The following is a 25,471-nucleotide window of genomic DNA, read 5'->3' as shown; positions in this document are numbered from 1 at the left end:
TGCGGGCACCGTAGTGGCTTTATCCAGGGCGGAGCGGGCTGAGCTGGGCTGGGCGCTGGAGCCCAGTTCAGCTTTGGAGACCCCGATGGCTGCGGTGTTTTTGGTAACGCTCTACGAGTACTCGCCGCTTTTCTACATCGCGGTGGTCTTTACCTGCTTCATCGTGACCACCGGCCTGGTATTGGGATGGTAAGGGCCCCAGAGCTAAGGGCAAGGGAAGGAGGGGCGGCCAGCCAGGGAGCCGGGTTGTGGCGAGCGGCTGGGGGCATGGAAGCAGGGGGGCTGCGGCGCTGGAGCGCCTGGGGCTGCCGGGGAGCCTGTGCCGAGGGCTCCAAATGGCTCCGCGAGAAAAGCTAGGTAGACACTGCACCTGCATGACTGCCCCGCATTACCGCCCGGTCCCCGCCGCTGCGGGCATGCGGGGGTGGCGCCGGATTGAAGTATTTCACCCAGCTTTGTTTCTGGGTAATAAAGCGTCCAGGAAGGGCCTGGTCTTGGATAGAGTACTTGTCCGCCAGCGTCTGCCCCAGATTGGGGCCTCCTGTGTGCCCCGTGTCCAGTCCCCTGAGGCGCAGCGCACACACACACACACACACACACACACACACGGACAGTAAACAAGGTTGATTGTTGTGCTTCTGAATTGAGCACTTGGCCTCGGGTAACTTGTAACAGAATTCCATTGTATCATGTTTAGAGAAGCCTCGCAGATAACAGCTAGTTGAGACGTTTTACTATATCCATTGGTGAGAAAGATATGAGTTAGAATCTATAACTGTTAGATTTTGAAGAATGAGTGTTTTGAAAAATAAGTGGAGTAAAATATGTATGGTAGAGAATAGAAGGCATTCCAGAGAATACAACATGGGCTGAGGGGCAGAGGAGTCATGTGAAAAATGAGTGAGGATTAACAAAAAAAATAAAATACCTTTGATCACAATATATGTGCTTACTTTAAAGAAAGGACAGGAGCCCTTGTCATTTTCTGACAATGTGTGCTCTCTTTAGGATCTAAGCAGTTTTAACACTTTCACACTGCTCCCCAGTAGAGCATAAAACTCCTTGTGTGTGGTGGGGGAAGATTAAGACCAATTTTACACAATTTGTTATTCTGGGCCCGTCAGATTTTATTGCTATTGTTCTTCAAGAAAGTTTGTAATTGGAATTAGGAAGCTGTTGCCCAGTGAGAGAAGCAGTGTTAACACAGGATTTAAAAATAACTACAATGTTAGTGTTATTCTTTTAAAGAAATGCAATTTTTCTTCACTAAAGAAAATAGGTGACTAGTTGGTAATTGCATTATATCTTTACATTTTAATTTTCAATGGCCAACTAATGAGATATTTTAGATATCTGTCTTTAGTAGTATTGCAGTGGTTCTCAACCTTCTGGCCCTTTAAATACAGTTCCTCATGTTGTGACCCAACCATAAAATTATTTTCGTTGCTACTTCATAACTGTAATGTTGCTACTGTTATGAATTGTCATGTAAATATCTGATATGCAGGATGGTCTTAGGTGACCCCTGTGAAAGGGTCGTTGGACCACCAAAGGGGTCGCGACCCACAGGTTGAGAACCACTGTTAAGTTTTGGGAAGAAGAAAATGAGTGAACATCTTATTGGTAATGATAGCAGCATCTGTGTGTGAAGGGTAGTCAGGAACCTCATGTTTGTAGTGGTTAAGAGACAGACTTTGGTATTAGACCTAGTTCAAATCCTGGCTCAGCCAAGTGTAAGATTTGGTTTGAAAACTTAATGATACTCTAGGTATGGTTTTTCAAAGGGAAGAAGCTAAGATAATTGTAGAACTTTTGGAATTCTGGGTGCAGGACTGCTAAGGCCAGAGACCCGGTTTGTGCTAGTAATTTTCATCCTGATTTGGGTCAAACCAGTCACTGATCTTGAGGCTAACCCAACTATTCTCTCCATCTGGGTTAGCTTTGTTCACCTAGATATATTTTTTTACTAGCATTTATTTGCTAACCTAAGCCAAGGTCACAGATGCATTGAGTGGAAACAATGAAAACCATCTAGATTTCATTAAAACAACTTCCTAATAGTACCGCAGGCAGAAGGTAAACCCATTAATCCACTATGCTCTTCACCCTTGTCATTTTTTTTAACCTCTCATAATAAAATCACTAGTGGTCATCTGTCTTCTCACACATGGTTTTTACCTCAGTACGGCTCTGAGTTTCCTTCCCATTGCTTCTTTCCACCGTTCTCCTTGTCCAGCTGCACTGTGTGGGAGTGGAAAAAGAACAGGAACTTCTGATTATTGGACTCTCAATAGCAATAGTAAAGAATCATGCAACTAGAAGTATGGTGTTTTTATTTAACTACACGGTGGGTTCTGTGAACCCTAGTAGCCCACATTTATTAAACTCCTGCTATTTGCCATGCACTGTGCAGAAAAAACAGTTAAAAACAGTTTTAACTGTTAAAAACAGTTTTAACAGTTTTTAACAGTTTCAAATAATTAGAAAGCCTAACTCTATAGCCTACTCCCTGCTTCTTCTTGACTATGGGTTATCAAGCTACTAGAGGCCCGGTGCACGAAATTCGTGCACAGTAGGATCCCTAGGCCTGGCTGGCAATCAGGGCTGATTGGGGCCTTCCTTCCTTCATTCCACACCCTCCTCCCCCTGGTGGTCAGTCATAGCTAGCGGTCAAACTCCCGGTCAGTAGAACTCCCGAGGGGACAATTTACATGTTAGCCTTTTTTTTAAAAAATATATTTTATTGATTTTTTACAGAGAGGAAGGGAGAGGGATAGAGTGTTAGAAACATCGATAAGCTGCCTCTTGCACACTCCCCACTGGGGATGTGCCCGCAACCAAGGTACATGCCCCTGGCCAGAATCGAACCTGGGACCCCTCAGTCCGCAGGCCGATGCTCTATCCACTGAGCCAAACTGGTTAGGGCTGCATGTTAGCCTTTTATTATATAGGATTGTCTCTTGGCTTTATATCACCATTATTGTACTCTGCTTTGTGAGTCTGAGGCAGAACCTCTAAACCTCATTTCTTCTTTGCTAGCTGGCTGCCCATGAGGCTTTGCCAATAGGGGAGGGAGAATGGAAAGCTAGAGAACAAGAGGACTTGCCACTTCCTGTTTGATTCTTTTTCTTGTTTGTCTCACTCTGGCAATAGTGCCTCACTCTGGCACTAACAGTCATTCCCAGTTTTTCCAGTTCAAGGTTTCCCACTTTCTTAAAACTAGCCTCATTGCAACCCTTCGAAGATATCAATACCCTTTCCTCAGATCTGAGTCCCAGCTCTATGGGGGTCCTTCCTCCAAATTTCTAGGCTCTAGTAACTCTTTTTTCTCTATTCCTTATTGTAAGAGTGATCGTTGCTTCCTATTGTTAGTACTTTTTTGATACTCAGTGTCCCTCTTTTGCCTTTTCAGTTCTTTAAAATCTGTCTAACATTTTTTTATATTAAACTAGAGGGCCGGTGCATGGATTCATGCACCAGTGGGGTCCCTGGACCTGGCCTACAGGGATCGGGATGAAACCAGCTCTCCGACATTCCCTGAGGGGTCCCAGGTTGCAAGAGGGCGGCTCTCGGGTGACGCACCCCAGAATCGGGCTCCCTCCTCTCTGGTTCCAGTGCATCACCCGAGAACCACAGCTGCCAAGTCACTGCAGCTCGGCAGCTCCTGCGTTGAGCGTCTGCCACCTGGTGGTCAGTGTGCATCATAGCTACCGGTCAGATGCAGATGGTCAAACGGTCAGCTGGTCACTTAGGCTTTTATATATATAGATTATCTCTGTTAAAATTACTGGTGTGATTTTGGTCTCCTGACTGGACTGATAAAAATGTCGATAAATTATTACTAAGAATGGGATCCTGGGGAGCGGGGGCCTCAGAGGTGGGGTTGGAGATTGGTATGGTCATTTCTTCAGCTCCTTGCCAATACATGGCATACATTGGCATCACAGTTAATAAAATTACTCACTACTTTTGAGTGATTATGATACAGCTAAAGGCCCGATGCACGAAATTCGTGCAAGGGGCTTGGCCCTCACAGCCCTGGCTGCCTCGTGGACCCGCTCCTCTGCCTCCCACCCACTGGTTGTTCTGGAAGGTCATTCTAATTAGCATATCAGCTCTTTATTATATAGGAAGATTTCTGAAGCAAATGCTTTTGGGGCAGCAGTTGCCAGCTGGCAGTCCATACATGGCTAACGCACTTGACCAATATGGCAGTAATGATGACTGTAAGGACTGAGGGATGGGTGGGATGGATACTTCTGAGATCACTAGAGCACTTAAGGGGGAAAAGCACACAGACAAACTCAGGTCTTTTAACTCTCAGATCAAGTCTTAGAGAATGAAAGAGTTTCTGTGGTTCTAAAGCACTTTATCAGGTAGCCCCTGAGCTAAAAATTGAACACAGCTTTTATTGTGCTGGTAATAGCATTGCACAGCCCTGTAGATATCTCATTTAGGACACCGATTAGAAAGAAGTGGAGCCCTGAAACTTGGATTGGGAACATCGAAATAGACTTGAGCATCTGGAAACCCCACGTCACTCTGAGCCTTCCTTGTTGGTGGAAGCAGCCTGCTCTCCATGTCTGAGAAAACCAGCCTTCCCGTGTTTTATAATAATCTCGCCTAGGGCAGTTGCTTTGCATAAAGCACTGAGAAATACATTACTGAGGGGAGACTTATCCTTGGAAATCTCTGGCACCTGCCTTCTCTAGGCTATTTATGATGGTGAGAGATGCTGCCCTTAGGGCAGACTTCCTGACTTAAAGTCTAGTGGCAACACATAACCACAGAAGTCAAGGTGGACATGTTCCATAATGGGTAAGGGAAGACAAAGCAGAAAATGTTTCGGCCTGCGAGGATCTTTGGCAGTGAGTAATGGATTACAATGTCCCTGGGAATAAAATAGATGGTGGCTTACTAAATGCTACATGAACTGCATAAAAGGAAAAACTCCAGGTCTGGAGCCAGAGATCTGACTTGGGTCACAACAATGGAGAGTGTGACCTTTCAGCCAGTTTCCAGGTCTAAACCAATCCATAGACTGGGAGCTTCTGAATGAAGGGGAGGTCAGGTCCCCTGGGGAAGGACCCTGTGTCCTCTAGTACTGCCACAAAGATATACTGTAAGTCGACCTTTCTCAAAGGCTATTGTCTCTCAGCAAATGTGCTCTTCTCTACTCTGCTTTATGATACTGGGGCTGGGACTTTGCAAACCACATTTCTCTTGTGCTAGTTCCATATCTTCTTCCTCCTCAAGTTCCTCTTCTTCCTCCAGCCTTCCAGTCTCTTTCTTAAAAATTTGCTCCCCTTTCCTGGTCTACATATTTGCAACATTGGCCTTCACCCTGGCAGTGACAATTGCCCCAAGTTGCAGCAGTTTTTTTTGTTTGTGTGTGTGTGTGTGTGTGTGTGTGTGTGTTTTTTTTTTAGCTTATCATTTTTTCTCATATCTAGGACCAGCCTTATGGCATTCCTTCAAAGATATCAGCACCAGCTGGCCAGAACTGCTACCAAAACAGTCTGGGTCCTAGCTTCGGGGGGATCCCTTCTCTAAGTTTCTAACTTGTAATAATTCCCACTCTTTCCTTTATTTCTCCAACCCTAGGACAGTAATACAAAAGCTTCTGAGATAGTAATAGATATAGCAGTGTTAGGACATAATTCAGATAAGGCAGGGATGAAAAACCAAAGAGCAAAACCATTAACCTTAAAGGAAAAGGTTAATAACTTTGTGTTAAAATTAGGACACTGTTCATCAAAAGATACCATTATGAACTTGAAAAGGCAAGATGTAGAAGGGGTGAAGATAAATCCAACAAAGGGCTCATGTTCCGAATATATAAGGAATTTCTATCAATAAGAAAAATAAAGACAGACCAGTAGAAAAACAGGGAAAGAACTTCACAAAGGAAGATATTCAAGTAGCAATAAATATAAGAAAAAGTGCACAACCTCACTAGTCATTAGGGAAATAGAAATTAAAACCATACTGCAGTGCCACCATACATCTACCAGGATGGCCAGGATATTCACTGCTGATGGGAGTGGAAATTGATACCATCACATAGAATAGTTGTAAGCATTATCCACTAGAGTTGAAGAAGCACAGACGTTATGGCTGAGAAATTCCATCTCCAGGGTATACCTGGCAAATGCATGTATGTGCACGGAGAGCCTTGTATGAAAATGTTTATACATATTCATAATGGCCAAAATATGACAACATAAATGTCCATTACAATTAGAATGAATAAACAAATTATGACATGTTTATACAAAAGAATATTATACAGCCATAAAAATACACTGAATATAGCTACATGGGTGAGTCTTCAAGCAAAATGTTGTAAAATCTACATATATAAAAGCCTAAGTGACAGTTCGACAGTTTGACCGGTAGCTAATGACGCACATTGACCACCTGGGGACAGGCGCTCAACTCACAGGCATGAAAACATGGAACAGTCTGATGACTCTCAGAGGGAAGGGGGAAGGGGGAAAGGCAGGAAGAGATTAATCAAAGATCTTATATGCATACTAGAGGCCTGGCTGCATGGATTTGTGCACCGGTGGGGTTCCTCGGCCTGGCCTGCAGGGATTGGGCTGGAACCGGCCGTCCGACATCCCGCGAGGGGTCCCAGATTACAAGAGGCCCAGTGAACAAATCTGTGCACCAGGCCTCTAGTAGAAGATAAAAGTATACACAGCATACTTCCACTTACATATAAATTAAAAAACTAAAGTTATAGTAACAAGTCAATATAGTAGAGAGGGAAGGGGTAGTACATGGGAGGTGACATAAGGAGACTTTCTGAATACATTATTTTGATTTTTAAGCTGAATAACAATTTGTAATTCACTGAACTATGTTTTGTGTACTTTTCTGAATGTATGTTATCCCTCACAGTAAAAAAAAGTTTACATAAGATAAAAAGGCTAAAGATTGAGCAAGATTCATAATATCAATTTTAAAAGACGTATATGAGTTAAATCAAGGACCTTAGGATATTAGAAAATGTAGACCCAAGATTATGCATGAGGCAGAGAAATAAAAATCTAGAGAGTTGAATTTCTTTTAATAATAGGTCAATTCTTTTTTTTTTTTTAAATATATTTTATTGATTTTTCTACAGAGAGAAGGGGAGAGGGATAGAGAGTTAGCATTGATCAGCTGTCTCCTGCACGCCACCCACTGGGGATGTGCCCGCAACCAAGGTACATGCCCTTGACCAGAATCGAACCCGGGACCCCTGAGTCCGCAGGCCGACGCTCTATCCGCTGAGCCAAACCGGATAGGGCAATAGGTCAATTCTTGATGTGATGCTGGGCCAAGCAGCCTTGGATATCCATGCTTTCAGAGAAGCAACACTTTACATCTCCGATTGTTTGTTTCATTCTGCAGTGTGTACAAAGCCAGATATGGTATATCTTCCTACAACAATGATTTTAAGTAAAGATTTGAATAAATATTTTTATATTGAAACCAGATACATCATGGAGAATATAAAGCATATTACAAAGGAATTTCATGTTGACCACAGGCTGCTTCCTGTTACTTTTTCAAAGCCCTGCCTTTTGGAGTTTCTGGCTCCTACATTTTTAAGGATTCTTTAATTGCAATTTTTAGGTACAACATGATAAAGTACCTGAAATACTATTCTTGAACCTACAGTAGAAATGGATACTATGAGATCTGGATTCTAGCTTTTAGTGTGGGTATAAGGAGCCAGACAGTGGGGGTAAAGAAAAAGGGTGGAGGAAGGTAGGGTAAATTAAAATTATGAGGAAGAGGCCAGGGAATGTATGTATGTATCTTTTTAAAAATATATATTTTTATTGACTTCAGAGAGGAAGGGAGAGGGAGAGAGAGAGAGAAACATCAGTGAATAGAATCATTGATCAGCTGCCTCCTGCATGCCCCACACTGGGGATAGAGTCCACAACCAGGCATATGCCCTGACAGGGAATCAAAACATGACCTTTATAGGTTGACACTCAACCACTGAGCCACGCTGGCCAGGCTAGAGTGCTTTTTCTTCATTTGCTTTCTTTTTTTTTTTTTTCCCAATCCAAGGGATGAAGGAAAGCAGGGAAAGGTGTTATTCTATGGCTGTTATAGAAAGGTTGTATCTTGTGTCCTACCACTCCACATTCCTGACTGAACCTCTAAAAGGCACTGGGGCAGTGGTGAGCAGTGGAGACAGAACCTATGGAGTAATTGACTCTGAGGATCAAAGAGAAGTTTCTGGATTTGTTTTTTTCTCTCTAGCCCAGTGGTTCTCAACCTTCCTAATGCCGCAACCCTTTAATACAGTTCCTCATGTTGTGGTGACCCCCAACCATAAAATTATTTTCGTTGCTACTTCATAACTGTAATTTTGCTACTGTTATGAATCGTAATGTAAATATCTGATATGCAGGATGTATTTTCATTGTTACAAATTGAACATAATTAAAGCATAGTGATTCATCACAAAAACAATATGTAATTATATATGTGTTTTCCGATGGTCTTTGGGGACCCCTGTGAAGGGGTCGTTCGACCCCCAAAGAGGGCGTGACCCACAGGTTGGCGACTCACAGGTTGAGAACCTCTGGTCTAGCCCTTCTGCCAGCTCCTAAGTCTACGCAGTCATCAACATTATCATTGTTAGCACTTACGTTGTGCCAAGCCCTGTTACAAACTTTTACAGATGGGGTAACACACAGAGGTGGAGTGATTGCTTAAGGACATATTATGTGTCTTATTCCTGAATTTAGGAAGAAAGCAGTTTTTCAAGTATGAGGTTAACTGTACATTTTTTATTGCGCCTTTTTTATCAGGTTAAGATCCTTTACATTTCTAATTTGCTGATGGTTTTTATCAGGAATGGACATTGGATTTTAGCTAATGCTTTTTCTTCATGTATTGAGATAATCATATGTGGCTGGTTTTTTTTTTTACTCTGTTTTTAATACGGTGAATTACATACAAAATTTTAATGTTATGCCAACCCAGCCTTGCATTCCTGAGATAAAGCTCACTTGGTCATGATGTATTAATCTTTTTATATATTGTTGGATTTAATTTGCTAAGACTTTTTGCATCTATGTTCCTGAGTGATAATAGTCTGCAGTTTTCTTGTACGGTCTTTGCCCCTCCTCTGCATGTACATTAGACTGCTTGAACGAGCCACACTGGCCAGGGCTGATGTAGATGTCTCTATTCATATAAATATTCTTGAGCTTTGTTTTGGGTGCAGTTAACTTAATTGGAAACAATTTGATCTGTTCGATGCTTGCTTTTCAGCTTTTTTAAAAAAAATGTTTTTATTGATTTTAGAGGAAGGGAAAAGAGAGAAACATGGATGTGAGAGAGTAACATCAATCAGCTGCCTCCTGCACACCCCCTACCGGGGATTGAGCCCACACAGGCATGTGCTCTGACCTGAGATGGAACTGGGGACCTCTTTTAACCATTTTACAATTACCTACATCCAGATTTATAGACATCCCCCTCCCCTAGTAAAGGACCGGGTCTTAAAATGACAGTTCTGTCCCATATTGACATTGACCTAACCCAGTGATGGCGTACTTATGACACACATGTCAGAGGTGACATGCGAACTCATTTTTTTGGTTGATTTTTCTTTGTTAAATGGCATTTAAATGTATAAAATAAATATCAAAAATATAAGTCTTTGTTTTACTATGGTTGCAAATATCAAAAAATTTCTATATGTGACACGGCACCAGAGTTAAGTTAGGGTTTTTCAAAATGCTGACACGCCGAGCTCAAAAGGTTCGCCATCACTGACCTAACCCACCGCCTGGATTCAAGGTGTGAACCTAGTTCTGGCCCTTGTCATGAGTGGACAACTTGTATGTGAAGGCTTAGTTTCCACTGCCTACTGCCAGACTCAGAGCCCATCAAACCATGGCATAAGCCTTACTCATCACTTTATATTTTTTGCCCTTTTCAAATTTATGAAGATGTCTTTGAACCCAACTATGCCTCTTCTTTCCAACATTTTATTATTAAAATTTTCAAACATGCATACAATGAAAGAATTATACAGTAAACATGCATATGCCCATCATTTAGGTTCCAAATCAACCTTTTGCTGTAATGTCTTTATTACATGTCTGTCCTGATCCATCCATCCTTCCATCCACCCATCAGTCCATCTTATTTGTTGATCACTTTCAGAGTAACTTGTACTCTTCACCCACTTGTACTTTACTTTTGAAGTAGTATTTACAAACAATGAAATGTGCGTATCTTTTTTAAAAAAAATATATTTTATTGATTTTTTACAGAGAGGAAGGGAGAGAGTTAGAGAGTTAGAAACATCGATGAGAGAGAAACATCCATCAGCTGCCTCCTGCACATCCCCCACTGGGGAAGTGCCTGCAACCCAGGTACATGCCCTTGACCGGAATCGAACCTGGGACCTTTCAGTCCGCAGGCCGACGCTCTATCCGCTGAGCCAAACCAGCTTTGGCAATGTGCATATCTTAAGTGTTATCAAACACATCATCTATACAACTCAACCCTCTATCAAGATATAGAATATTCCCATCACCAGAGAAAGTTTCCTTATCGCTTTCCCAGTCAGCCCATACTCCTACACCCCAGAAGCAACCATTGTTTTGTTTTTTTATTTCTACTCAATTACTTGTATGGACTCTAGAATTTCACTTTATGGAATCATAGCATGGCTTCTTTTGCGCAATATGTTGTTTTTGAGATTTATCCATATGGTCATTGCAATAATTTATTCCTTTTCATTGCTGAGTTCTTCTGTTCCTTTGTTTAAACACATTTTATTTGTTCATTTCAGCAGGGTCTTTTTGATTTTTCTTTTTCTTTTTATCTGTCACTACTAAGTGTTTGGAGAGAAGAGAGTGCATCCAAGTATGAACCTAACTGCCTGCTTAATCTAAAGTCTCTTGGTTAAACTAATGTGTATTCATTTTCAGTTATTTTATTTAAATTGAGTACACTTAGCTGCTTTCTAATTTTATAAATAATTGAATTTAGTCCTTTTCATTTTCCTTCTAAGTCTGTTCAGTATCACATTTTTACATGAACTTTAAAAGGAGAAAATATGCTATAAAATGAAGGGCTATATTTGGTGTTTAAAAAAGTTCTCTTATCCCATAAATAATATCAAATAGTCTGCATATTAAATATATATTTGTCGCCCTAGCCAGTTTGGCCAGTGGATAGAGCGTCAGCCTGCAGATTCATTTCCGGTCAAGGGTGTATACCCCGGTTGCGGGCTCGATCCCCAGTAGGTCGTGTGCAGGAGGTAGCCAATCAGTGATTCTCTTTCATCATTGATGTTTATCTCTCTCTCTCTTTCTCTCTCTCTCCCTCTCCCTTCCTCTTTGAAATCAATAAAAATATATTTTAAAAATACATGTATTTGTCTATAATGCCATTTAAAAATTTAATAATTCTATCGTGCTTTTGCTCTTACATTAGGTACAATTTATAATCCGTATACTTCTTTGTTATTAACAATAGAACTCTGTTTCAAGAATATGTCGGTTCAACCAGCTTAACAATATATTGCAGTTCTAGGGGACCTCTAATCTCTGTTATTTCTAAGTTAATTCTCAAATATAATGTAAATTGAGTAAATCTCCTTTTCTGATATGTTAAGAGGATTAACTAATGAAGCATAACATAGTCTACATATAACATAAAGTTTCAACATTTGTTAAAATAATGTATTATTTTATTTTCACCTTCAGGTTTGGTTGGGATGTTCCAGTAATTCTGAGAAATTCTGAAGAGACCCAGTTCAAAACAAGAGTTTTCAAAAAGCAAATGAGACAAGTCAAGAATCCTTTTGGCTTAGAGATCGCTAATCCATCTTCAGCTTCGATTTCAAGTTGGTAGCTATTTTCCAAAGATTCTTCTCTCTTTCTCTGCCCCTGTTTTAGCCCTTTAATTTTCTTGTATTATTATTTATTAGTTGTATTATTTTCCACATGAACAGTTATAAACCCATTTTTGCCCCACCTTGTATATAGTATGCTACTGTTTATCTCACAGGAGAGGATATCCAAATACATGTGCTTATTTACACTAAAATGAAGTATCACAGGTGTTAATAAGAGAAGTCTTCAGTGCAGTGAGAAAGGTAAGACTGGTATAGTGTAAGTTCAGTTAATATAAGGTTGCTCACCTTCTGAAGAACAGCTGTCTGTTAGTCAGAAATTGCGGTATTTTGGTCTAAAGTTATTTTGGTAGATGGTAATAATAGATGGTAGCTGCTTGTTTCTGTACTTGGAAAACAAATTGTCTGTGAGCCTATCTAGGAGCCAGTGGAGTGAAAGAGAGGGGATGCTGGGCACAGACAAGACAGAAGAGTCAGGGAAGACTCAAATTCTTTGCTTGGGTCCTCCATAGCTGGGTCTTTTTACAGAGATGAGAAATACAGGAGGAAGCGGGTTTGGGAAGAAAGGTAATGAATTCAGTTTTGAACTTCTGGACCTGTAAGTGCTTTTGTGACAGTTAAGCAGAGACACAGAGCATGCAGTTCTAGGTACAGTTCTGTAGCTCTACCAGGTTCTCTGGGCTGAGACCCTATCACCTTTTACGCTTGCTCACATTTCTGGTATCTTAAAAACAATCCTAAATTTTTGCAGCTCTTCATCTTATTCTAGCTACTGTCATATTTCTCTTTTTCTCTTCACACCCAGGCTTTTTAAAAAAATATATATTTTTTGTTGATTTCAGAGAAGAAGGGAAAGGGAGAGAGAGAGAGAGAGAAAAAAAAAAACATCAATGATGAGAGAGAATCATTGATCAGCTGCCTCCTGCATGTGCCATACTGGGGATCAAGCCCACAACCTGGGTATATGCCCTGACCGGGAATCGAACCATGTCCTCCTGGTTCATAGGTCAGTGCTCAACCACTGAGCCACACCAGCAAGGCCACAGCCAGGCTTCTTAAAAGTGATTTGCATTTGCCTTCTCCTCTTAGCCTGCTTCCCTTTTACTCCTCGGAGCAGTGTAGTCTGATTTTTACCTGTATCCCTCTATTGAAATGGCTTTCCCCAAGATGACTAATTAACACTTCTGCCCCCTACCCCTATCTCCTGGCAGTCATAAATTTACTGGGCACATTTTCAGGCCTGAGTTAGTGCTCTCTCTGCAGAGTTTAACAGAGTTGACCAGTCCGTCCTTGTTGACATCCTGCTCCCTTATCTTCTGTGAACTTTATTGTCTAGTCATCTTCCTGCCTCTGACTTTCAGAATCACTTGTCAAAAATTAGTTACACTATCAACCTGAAGTAAATCTTGATTTACAATGAAGTACAGAGTTTCTTATCTTCTTCCTTAGCTGTAAATACTGTACTGTGTATGTGTGTGTATATAGGGTGTTCCAAAAAATGTATACACACACTTTGAAGGCAGTGTTTATTAAAAAATAGTTCATTTTCAAACTTGAGCTATCAGTTGTTACAGTGTGTATACATTTTTGGGGACACTCTGTATATATAATAACCCCTATGAATTGAAGGAAACTAAGGACCTTTTTTTTTCCCCACTAGTGGTAGATAAGGAGTTCATTCTGACATTTTTCACTTGGGAAAGCCCAATTTCAAGATATGACAGAGAAGACTAGCTTATTTAGGAAACATGCCTGAATAAAATGTACAGAATAAGGTGGCTTGGTGATCTCTGACCTTTGTGGCCATGCACTTGGGCCTGCTATATTGTCACATCTGGCTCCTGAGCAGGACTGCCTGTAAAAAATTCTAGTACAGAGTGGTTCTTCCTGCAGCATAGGTCCAAAGCCTGGAGACACTGAGAAAGTAAGAATGGATACATCGTGAGCAAACAAACACCAGACACTTGTGAACTAGAAGGTGTCAGGAAATCGATCAATCTGCCGTTATTAAGATAGAAATAGTCCTAAATAGCGCCTGCCCTGTAAATGTTGGAAGCTGGACCTCTCAGCTATGCCCAACACACTATATGCTAACCAACAGTAGCGTTACTGAAGTACACGAAGAACATTTTAAATGTGTGTACTTATAGGGTGCTTATTGAAGTATTTTAATTTTTAAATACCAATGCACATTACTCATTATCTGTCTTCTATGGGGAAATAAGGAGAAGAATTTTGGTGGGAATTCTTTATTTGGCAGAATAAAATTCATTTGCTTAAACTGTGGAACAATGGGTGTCATTAAAGATGTCTAACCAAGATATTGAAATAATATTCTGAACAATAATTGTGATGTTTTAAAAAGTTATTTCTTTTGGTGTATAAATAGTTAAAAAATCCAGGGTTTTTTTGTTTGTTTTTTTGTTTTGTTTTATTTATTAAATCACTATACCCAAGGTGCCTGGCACATAGGGGAGGGACAGGGAACATATAGAGAACTGATTTACTTGAAAATTAACCAGAGAATCAGTTTTGTTTTTAATATATTTTTATTGATTTCAGAGAGAAAGATAGAGGGAGAGAGAGATAGAAACATAAATGATGAGAGAGAATCATTGATAGGCTGCCTCCTGCACACCCCCTACTGGGGATCGAGCCTGCAACCCAGGCATGTACCCTTGACTGAAATCAAACTTGGGACCCTTCAGTCCGCAGGCTGATGCTCTATCCACTGAGTCAAATCAGCTAGGGCTGGAGAATTAGTTTTAATCTTAGTCATTTAGTTCTGTTTACCAGAGGTGGGTTTTGGGGATTTTTTGTTGTTCTCTAATGATACTGTATTTGGATTTATGATGTTTCCATGTCCTCAATGTAGAGGTTTTAATGAAATTGAAAGTAGGTACTCAGGACATATTAGTTGTGTTGTATTAATTCAATTCAGGGATTCTGCTGTCTTTTTGTAAACAGCTTTCTGGTATTTTGACTTATTCACCCTGGAAAGAGCCAATATAAGCAAAAGGGATAAGCAAAATGACACACAGCATTTTTGGAGGAATTTATGAGCTTCTGTTCCTTACGACCAAAATTTTCATCTCCCAGTATTTTGGTTTCATCATCCTCGGGCAGGGGCTCCTTGTATATTAGTTCTTCCATCACAGACTTTTCTGTAGGAAGGTGTGTGGCTTTACTGCCCCCTTGTTTCTCCTTTTATTAATGGCTCAACTCATTTGACTATAGCCCCAATTTTTTTTTCAATTTCTTGCAAGACCATCTTTTACAGTCTCTTTATTTGGTTGTTACAGGTAGGCAGGTTGAGAGAAATCCTACCTAGGTTGCTTCGTTCATTTGGATTCTGAATTTTCTGGATTATGTCTATTTTCCAATTCTGTTAATGCTCTTGATCTAAGGTGTTATTGTGTATGCACTGAATTTTAGAAAACTAAAAAAATATAAGTATGGGAATTGAATATAAGGATCTTTGCAGAAGAAATGATAAAAACTAAAGGGAGAATAGTTTTGTCTAAGGGTGTTTGAACGCTTAGTGTAAATCAATATATTCTCCTCATCCTAAGTTTATGAAAGATTGTGGAGGGCAGAGTTTTATAGATTCTGTAATTCTTTTTCATTTGCTTATGATATTACTATCAGAGACATATTAAAATCTGGTGAATATCATTATCAGTAGTCTGTGACGTGCTCCATTTTAGTCAAGTATACAAAGTCTATAAACAAGTTTTATTTAGCTCTGAATGTCTGGAACTCTGATTCTTTTTACAAAGCAGTTAGACTGATACTATGTATGTTGTGTAAAGCGGAGTTGTTTTTTAAGGCTTATCTTTCCATTGTTCTTTCTTTAGTGTAAACAAACACATATATTTGGATATCCTCTCCTGTGAGATAAACAGTAGCATACTATATACAGAGTGGGGGAAAAATGGGTTTACAATTGTTCATATGGAAAATAATACAATAAATAATAAATAATAATACAAGAATAAACTCTATTTCACGTACTCACAACTGTAAACCATCTTTTGCCCAACACTGTGATATTTTCTACACCTTGCTTTTTTCATTTAATGGTATATTCTGAAGCTCATTCCACAGTAGTACTATATACAGATATTTTGGTATGCCTCAGTTTTTTTGAAGAGCTTCCTAGTACTTCATTGGAGAGTATTCCATATTTTATTAATTTAATTCCTATTGATGAACATTTAGGTGGAGTACGGCATTTTGATATAACTAGTGCTACAATGAATAGCCTATTTATACATCTTTTTACATTTTTGCCAGTAATACTTTTCTGGGTTCTTCCCCCCCTCCCCTCCACTTTTTTTTTGTAGGCTTTAAATTTTTTCCCCTTTCCCATCTACTTCCAACTTTTTTTTTCTTGCCTCACTTTGTGTGGTTCTAAAGTGACAGAGAAAATTATGTATGATTTTTAATACATATATTTTAAATTTGTATTAATGGAGTGATTTTCTTCAGCTATTTAACAGCTAATTGAAAAATAAAGCTAATTGAATTAATACCTGATAGAATCATAAAAATGTGCAATCAAATCTGCTATCAATTATGTATGTAAAGTTTCTGTCAATTAAAATTTTTGCTTAACTGTGATTAGAAATTGCTCTATGTCACTGCTACTATACATACTCAGAATCTGACACTTTGTACTTAGTACACAATATTTGGCATCCTGTGGATGATCTGGTTGTATTTGTGTATCTCCTTCCAACACATTCTGATGAGCACCTTTAAAAGTAGGTAATCTATTATCCAGAATTCCTATTAGCAAGCAACAGAAACGACTCCAGTAAAAGGATATTGAGGGCGGAGGAATGGGGGACATCTGTAATACTGTCAACAATAAGTAAATAAAATGGGGGGGGGGAGGATATTGAATAGTATACAGACTTGCCAGTAGGTTTGGAAAGCCAGAATCAGAGACCAAGGTTGTTCAGTCAGGAACAATTGTCACTGAAAGTGACCGGGACCGAAGCAGATCTGCCCTGGCGTGATCTGGAATGTGTGGGTTCTTGACTTTGTGTAGGAAAAAGTTCACAACATGAGTGCAGATGATTTTGAGAGTACCTTTCTTAAAGTTGGGAGCAGTGAAACAAAGGATAGGCTTAAGATAGAAGAGCCAAGATCACAACAACAGGAGTGGGCCTACACTGGGCTGCCTAGACTCAGGAAAGGAAGTCACAGTAATGGAATTGAGCCACTCTGGGCTGTTTGGATACAGGAAAGGTCACAGTAACAAAATTGAGTCATGTGGGGCCGGGTGGATTCAGGAAACAAATTATAGTAACAGAAGTGAGCCATGCTGGGCTGTGTGGACTCAGGAAAGAAAAACATAGAAGCAAAAAGAGGGCCCTTGGAGACAGTTGACAGGGTTAGCCCAGGATTAGTTGCTGCTGCCCATTGCTCACCTGATTGCAAGTTTCCTGGAAACCTTTCGAGCTTAGGGGAAAGAAAGTAAAAGGACATACCTGAAGAAATGGTACGGGAGTGCTCAAGCGAGAGGACTGGGCCTTTTGTCTGAAGGGTTTTTATTTGTTTTCTAAAGGGAATTTTAGGGGAGGGTCTCAATAGAATATTCAGCAGCTTTCCAGGTGTGTCCTTTAATATGCTGATGCATCACAATGAGCCTGTAGGGGAGTTTGGGATCATTCTATGGTCAGTTTCACTGCTTTACTTTTATCTTGGATTTGTCTGACTCTAATTGTTTTTTTTTGTTGTTGTTATTTATTCCCCTTCCTTCATCCATTCTGGAGTTTGGGTGGTTTAAGCTATTCTCTCTCTGGTTGAGGAGGAGAGGTATAAACCATCTGCTCCTAAGTGTCCTTGGTTAGGGAAGACAAGATCTTGTGATTTACTAGCAGGCTAATTGCTCAGCCTTGTTTAACTATTTTGTCTCAGTTTCCCTCATTCCACTTGTGAAGAAATTTTCCCAGCTTCTTCCTATCCTGCCTCACAATGACCAAAAACGTTTCCTTTTGATTTAGCAAGTACACCACTGCCACTGATCGAGCGCTTGCGCTGCTGACAATGTGAGGCGCTGGATGTTGCTGCCTTTGAACTTATTGCTACAAGGGAGGGGGAAAATCACATAGGTGGCATATAGTAAATCCATAAGTAAGTAAATAAAACTATGTATTGTAATTTGTCCATTTATAATTTATATGCCCCCTTAATCGGCTTTACTCAAATCATAATATCTTTTATTACGCTGAAAGCAAACAGATGAAGGAGGACATCTCTATTACACTTCCATGTTTTGGAATCCCCAGGCTTTCCTCAGGATATTTTGCATATTACGTGGGACATTAACTTTGTGACAAGAATGTATATTAATGTTGTCAGTGTGTATATTGATATTAGTAAAGCTCAATTTCTTTTTAATATTTGTCCTACTCCAGTGATCATCTTGTGGGGCCGCGGGTGGTGTGTATCCACTTTCAGAGAGCGCTCTGCTGCTTGTAGTTACAAGGTTGTGCGGATCTACTTTTTTAGGATTGTAGACACTATTAGAGTGGTAGGCTACCAATAGTGAACTGTATTGCAGTTTGTAAAATCTTTGTGGGAGAAGTCTTGAAGTCACCAAAAACATTAAATTGATCACTTCCAAGCATAAATGTATAAATAATCAGGTTTCCTGGTAGTGCTTCAAAATTGTGTAGACACTGAGGTTTTTTATATCTCCTGTTTTAGAGACCAGTTCCTTCGTTTATAGGCACATGCCCTTTAATGAGTTCCTTTAACTGCCAGCAGTCTGGCCAGCATCCAAAAAGAAGCTTTTATTACTCGCTATGTATAATTGTACTAGAAATTACGTCAGGTAATTTTCTTCCCTGTCTTATTTGTTTTTTACAGCTGGCATAACTTTGACAACAGATTGCCTTGAAGATAGCCTCCTCACATGCTACTGGGGGTGCAGTGTTCAAAAATTGTATGAGGCTCTGCAGAAGCACGTTTATTGCTTCCGAATAAGCACTCCCCAAGCACTGGAAGATGCTTTGTATAGCGAATATCTCCATCGAGAACAGTATTTGTATCCTTTATCTTATATCTATCAGGACATGAGAATTTTAGGCATTAGACTTTTTATGGATAAAGTGTTGCTAAGTTACGACCCCCTTTGGTATTTTATTGTATTTTTGCTTATAGTGACAATTTACCTTTACATTTTCAAAAAGTATTAAAAAGGACAGCAAAGAAGAAATATATTGCCAGTTACCAAAAGATACTAACATTGAAGACTTTGGGACAGTGCCCAGATCTCGCTATCCATTGGTAGCACTGTTGACCCTAGCTGATGAGGATGACCGAGAAATTTATGATATTGTAAGTAATTTTAAAGTTTTGGAAGCATTACTTTTAAGTGATTTGGATAATAGGTCTTAATTATTTGGTGATGTAGAAAAAGTATTTTAATTTCTGAGGGTATACATTTGACCTGATCACATCCCCCCCCCACCCACCCACAAAAAAATAAATAAATACATGGGAAATACATCGGTATGATTTTTATACATGTAACAGTTCCTTTAGAGTACAACGTTTTTTCCCATATGGGTTACAAGAATATGATTTTATTTAGAAAATAAAAGCTATATTATGTTTGAATTAAGTTAATTTCATCATTCTGTCATGTTTGCTGCATAGAAAAGTCTGTTGGGAGACATTTTTATTTTTAACATTTTTTTGAGCACTGAATAAAAGAGCATTGTAGTAGTGAAACAAAATGCTCAATTTTAAGACAGTATCCACTCTTTTCTTAGCATGTTTACAGTCATCTTGTTTTCATCATAGTGTCTGCTGCATCTATATCTTATATATGTTTAGTCCTTATATTTTCAGTAATTATAGTGATAATTACCTTTCTCATTATATACTAATTACTTCTTTAGTCTGGTAGTTTATCCCTATTAGAAAGATAAAAGCATCTTAGGGAGCTAAGAAGACCTGAGCCTTGACAATCCTCTAAGTATGGTAGAAGCTTATACATGAAATAAAGTTGGTGAAATAGTATCATGGTAAGAATGCTCTTATAGGCAATTTACTACTTTTCTGAAGTGCATCATATAGATATGTTCATTAATAAAGAAATGGTAGCATCTTTATGGCACTTTGTAATATATTAACTTATTAAGTAACATTAACTTATTTATTTCTTCTAACAACATTGTGTTAGGCAAATATCCTTCTTAAAAGGACTGAAACAGAGTTGGTAGAAAAATCCCAATCATTCAGGAAATAAGAGATGGTCTTGACCCTGAACCTGTGTAGTTCTTTGCCAGTAGCTCTTCCTCCCTTTCTTTTTTACAGGAATATCTTTCTGAAACAAGTGTGCATAGAGCTTTGGAAGGTGTTAGACCCTTATTGGGAAATGTAGACCCTGTTCATATGCAGTTAAGCCAATCTAGGTTTTGGGGTTTTAACCTTATCAAGTTGAAGTTCCACTGAGCTGAAATCAGCTTGTTTTTTTCCAAATAAAAGACATACCAACAGCAGTTATTTTCAGAATCTGGCACTGTGCCTTAAACACAGTAGGTGCTCACTACATTTAATCAGTGTGGGAAAAGTCATACCAAGCAGTGTTGGTGAGCTTCATAGAGCTCGGCGGCAGAACTCCTTAGTTGCACATGCATGAGGAAGTATATATGAGAGATCTTCTGGTTTCTCCCCCCCTCCCCCCCCCGCTTTTCAATCGAAGATAAATAAGACCTATTAGGTTGGTGTTTCATACCCCTGCCTTCCTGATCTCGTCTAAGTTCCCCTAGTTCTTTCCTTTTATTGCAAAAAAGGGTCAGTTCTCAGTCACTTTCCTCGCAGCTTCTCATTTGGTTCCTTTCCTTCTCACTGGGTTGGTGCTTTCTATCTACGTGAGGTACCTACCGATAGTCTTTGTTTTCTAACTTTTCTTCCTCCATCTAAATAGAAAAGGATTTGGTGTGTGCATGCTAAAACATACATATAACTTAAATGCTGTTTTAACCACTTTCCAGTGTACAGTGGCATTATAAATAGGGAAAGATTTGCTTATCAGGTCCCTGACCCAATTGGAATGAAGATTCCATGGCCCTGCTGTGGCTGTGGACGGCTTATTCCCACAGGGGCGCCTGGGCCCTGGCCCTGAAGTGTTAACAATTATTTTCTTTGCCTATGTTTTCCTGCCTTGGTCCTTCTCTGTGTTTTTTATCAGCAGGCTCTCCCCTTTTTTTTCTGTTAAACCTTGTTTCTCCCATCTCTTATCTCTCAGATTGGGCCTAATGGTAGAAATAAAGTATAATTGTTAGTATATTTTATAATAATGTTCTCTGTTCTTTTTTGTTTGTTTTTCTTGTTACTCCTCACCTGAGGATATTTTTTCTATTGTTTTTCAGAGAGAGTAGAAGGGAGTGAGGAAGTAGGAGAGAGAGAGGAGGAGAGAGAGAGGGAGAGGGAGAGAAACAATGATGTGAGAGAGACACGTTGACTGGTAGCCTCTCTCATGTGCCCTGACTGGGGGTTAGGGAGCAAACCCACAACCTAGGTACGTGCCCTTGACCTGGAATCAAACTCCCGACCCTTTGGTTTCAGACTGACACTCTAACTACTGAGCAACACCAGCCAGGGCATGTTCTCTGTTCTTAATTTTAAAAGCAAACTGAGCATTTCATAATTCTTTTTCATAAATGGTTTTTCAGTATTTTATCTGGGAATCAGAGACTCTAAATCTAAAAAAAGAAAATTAAACTCTCCCATTCCTATTGTAACAGTAAAAATTACATTTAGGTAATATAGCTAGTCATTAGTTTGTTATTATAAGTAGATAAAGGAAAGCAGGGATTGTTATTGCAAGAGTTTGGCCCTAAAACTTTTTCATTTTTACATAATTATATCAGTTTGTTTTTTGTATTACTCATAGAATATATGCTTATGGCAGGAAATAACATTAGAAAATCTAGATAAGCCAAAAGAAAAAAGTATAATCACTTTTATTCTATCATCCAAATATAACCACTGTGAATATTTGTATCTTTCCAGATCTTTATATATGCAATTTGTTGTTGTCGTTGTTGTTATTAATTTTCATCTGAGGATACTTTTTCCATTGACTTTTAGAGAAAGTGGGAGAGAGGGAGGGAGGGGGAGGGGGGAGAGAGAGGGAGAGAAACATCAATGTGAAAGCATAATATTGATTGGCTGCCTCCTGCACACCCCTGGCCCAGGTATGTGCCCTGACCAGGAATCAAACTGGCAACCCTTTGGACATAGGATGACACCCAACCAACTGAGCCACACCAGCCAGGGCTGAAATTTTTTTTTTTTTTTTAACATTTCCACCATATATGAGTGTGATTATTACTCCATAGAGTGTATTGACAAGCTTTTGCATTTTTGTTAATCTGATGTGTGAGAAATATCTCAGTAAATTTTTGATTTGCATTTATCATGTTGTGAGTAAAATTGAACAGCTTTTAATATGGCTAAGGACCATGATTATATCTTTTGTGAATTGTCTATTCATGTCTTTTGCCCATTTTTCTATGAGATATTTGGTTACTTTCTCTTCAATTTTTAAAGTTGTTCATAAGTTAGGGATATTAGCCCTTAGTCTGTGACATACATTGCGAATATTTTATTCCAGCTTGCTAATATGTCTTTTAACTTTGCTTATGGTGCTTTTTTATTATGCAGGTTTTTAATTTTTATATAGTCAAATGTGTCAAATTGATCTGCCTCTAGGTTTGAGTTACAGTTAGAAAGTCCTTACATTGAGACTAGAAAGAAATGCACATGTTTTCTACTAGTATTTGTATAGTTGTTTTTTTTTTACTATTAGATTTCTTATGCTTTTGGAGTTTATTCTTGTGTATGGTATGAGGAGTACATCTAATTTTTGTTTTTCCAAGTAGCTATTCAGTTGTCCTAATACTTTTTATTAAAAAGACTCACTTTGCCAGTGATTTGAAATGCCATTTTTATCATATTTGTATATATGATTTCTGGACGGTTTATTCTCTTTCAGACACCTGTCTATCCATGTGCTAGTACCACACTGTTTTAACTCCAGAGGCATGGTAGTATGTTTTAATATCTGACTGTGCTTAATATCCTCTCCCCCATAGCTTTCTTTTCAGTATTTTCCCAGCTGTTCTTATGTGTTATTTTTCCATATTGAGAATTTTAGAGTCAACTCAGCTATTTTGTTGGGATCACATTAAATTTGTAAACTAGTATAATTTTAAAAACTCTGGAAAAAACATGTCAGTAACTGGTTTCTCTATAGTGGCTGATTTGAATAAATTATTGTAAGTTTTCTAATTTATCAGCTTATTTTTGTTTGAGACATATTTTCACATATCTGTGAAATAATATAAAGAGGTTAAGTACTGACCGGTGTTCAATTTTTATTTTAGATTTCCATGGTGTCAGTAATTCATATTCCTGATAAAACTTATAAACTGTCCTGTAGAATATTATGTCAATATTTACTCCCGACTCAAGGTCAATTTCATGATCTTAAGGTAAGTTGTACCCTTGTAGTCTTATCTTTGTTTCTCATTTGCAGTTTCAAAGAATGACCATTTATCAAGGGATATATTTTTACAGTTAGTTCCCTTGGAGTTAGCTATTATTTGCCAACTCATAAATTTTGAGCATCTCTTATGACCCTCTGAAGAGTAATTGACATTTGTAATTATCTTTAAACCTGTTTCTTTGATTTTTTTCAGCAACTTTTCATGTCTGCAAATAATAATGCCACTCCTCCCAGCAATTCCTCTCCAGACGGTGAAAGCACAGACCGCAGCTTGTTGGAAAAGGCTGGACTTTCTGAAAGTGACGTAGAGCCTCCGGAGGAGAGTAGCAAGGACTGCGTTGTTTGCCAGAACGGGACCGTGAACTGGGTGCTCCTGCCCTGCAGGCACACGTGCTTGTGCGATGGCTGTGTGAGGTATTTCCAGCGGTGCCCCATGTGCAGGCAGTTCGTTCAGGAGTCGTTTGCACTTCGCAGTCAAAAGGAGCAAGATAAAGACAAACTGAAAACTCTCTGAGGATGTTGTTTCAACTGAAAAGTACAATTACCACTCAAGACGCAGAAGTTTGTGTTCTTGGAATTAATCATAACATGGAATGTATGGTGTTGACTGTCGATGACAATTCTATTTTAACTTCATATTTGTACGGTACCTGGATGATGCAACTTAATTATTCCGTCCTGTTCCATATGGTAAATGCTGGAATACCATCTGTGTTATACATAAAAATGCATTCAGCTCTTGAGAAGAAAGCAAATGTCTGGCCTTTTATCAGCTATGGGATTTCATGTAATATTAATTAGAAAATTTCCAAAAAAGCAATCCATCTCAAATTTGAGTAAGTAAAAGTCTTTTTCTGAATGTTTTTCCTTTGCCATAATTTAGGGTGCAATTGGGGAAAAATTGAATTCTTAAAGTAATTGTATGTCCCCCGGTTTACAGAGGAGTTGGAAAGGGCTTCTAACTTTAAGTCCTTTCCTGAAATAGCAGTTTTTATAAATATCCATCTGTTTGGTTTCTAATTTTTCTTATAGCCACATAAACACAAGCCGTAATTTTTAAATATTGCTTCTTAAATTATAAATGCAAGATACAATTCTTGACTGTTCTCAGTGTGTCCTAGATTGAAATGATGCTCATTTATAGGAAGCAGATATATAAAACAAGAATAATAACATTTCTCGGATAATTAAATTTACTGCCAAATAGGATTAGATTAGCAGGCTGTGGCCTACCGGGGAAGATCTGTGAGACTCTCAGTGCCTTACCTTAGGTTTCCTCCTGTACAGCAAATCCATCCAAAACTGGAGGGATTTAGAGCCAGAAAAACCACTAACAGAAACACATGATTATTTTCTTCTAGTTTGTTTTTATTACAAACTAGGGGCCCAGTGCATGAATTCGTGCACTTTGAAAGGAACTGTGGGCCGCAAGGCTGCTGTGGGCACAGGGTGAGGTCTCAGCCTATCCTTCATGCCCCCGCCCAGCCCCTCCTGCCACAGCTCTCAGTCCCCTGTCTGCCGGCAGCCCTGCTCCTGCCACCCCTGCTCCCGCCACCGCCGCTCACACGCGCTGATGGCGCTGGGCCCACTCACACCTGCTGATGGCGCGGAGCTATTGGGGCCAGTGCCAGCAGCGGTGCTAGCGGTGGCTGCTGCCCCAATCGCCCCTCAGGAGCAGGGAGCGGTGCAGAAGCCCTCAGGGGCAATCGGGGCCAGCAGCCACTGCTTGTACCCGCTGGCAGCGCTGAGCAATCGGGGACCTGACGGCCGGGTGCTGGCAGCAGGTGCGAGTGGCAGCTCCGGCTGCGGGTATGAGTGGGGCCGGCGCTGGCAGTGGGTGTGAGAAGGGCCGTTGCCGGGAGCAGGTGCAAGAGGTGGCTGCCGTTCCCAGTTGCCCCTTAGGAGCAGGGGGAGGTGGAGAATGGTAAATTACTTTGTTTATTCTTTGTTATATTCTTGGAAGAGTTGAGGAACCTGATGGGCAAAAAGGCCCATCCCCCACTCTTTCTAAGATGACTAAGAAGAAAAAGGTAAATCAGAGCTTC

The 25,471-nt window shown here is 39.6% G+C and overlaps 1 protein-coding gene across 2 annotated transcripts; it reads left to right on the top strand.

Moving 5' to 3' along the window:
• On the top strand, window positions 1-24,285 carry CGRRF1 (cell growth regulator with ring finger domain 1). 2 transcript variants are annotated; one of them, XM_081086630.1, is made up of 6 exons: window positions 1-189; window positions 11,742-11,881; window positions 18,773-18,950; window positions 19,096-19,243; window positions 23,305-23,412; window positions 23,620-24,285. In XM_081086630.1, exons 1-6 carry the CDS (start codon window positions 86-88, stop codon window positions 23,938-23,940), a joined length of 999 nt encoding a protein of 332 aa, XP_080942756.1. In that variant the 5' UTR covers window positions 1-85; the 3' UTR covers window positions 23,941-24,285. The 2 variants fall into 2 exon arrangements, with proteins under 2 accessions (XP_080942756.1, XP_080942757.1); XM_081086631.1 differs by lacking the exon at window positions 23,305-23,412.
• Window positions 24,286-25,471: the final 1,186 nt, after the last annotated feature.

This window comes from Myotis nattereri (assembly GCF_964212035.1).
Source record: "Myotis nattereri genome assembly, chromosome: 1".
Taxonomy (NCBI): domain Eukaryota; kingdom Metazoa; phylum Chordata; class Mammalia; order Chiroptera; family Vespertilionidae; genus Myotis; species Myotis nattereri.
The sequence above is the reverse complement of the archived record's forward strand: the minus strand, read 5'-3'. Positions and strand labels throughout refer to the sequence as shown.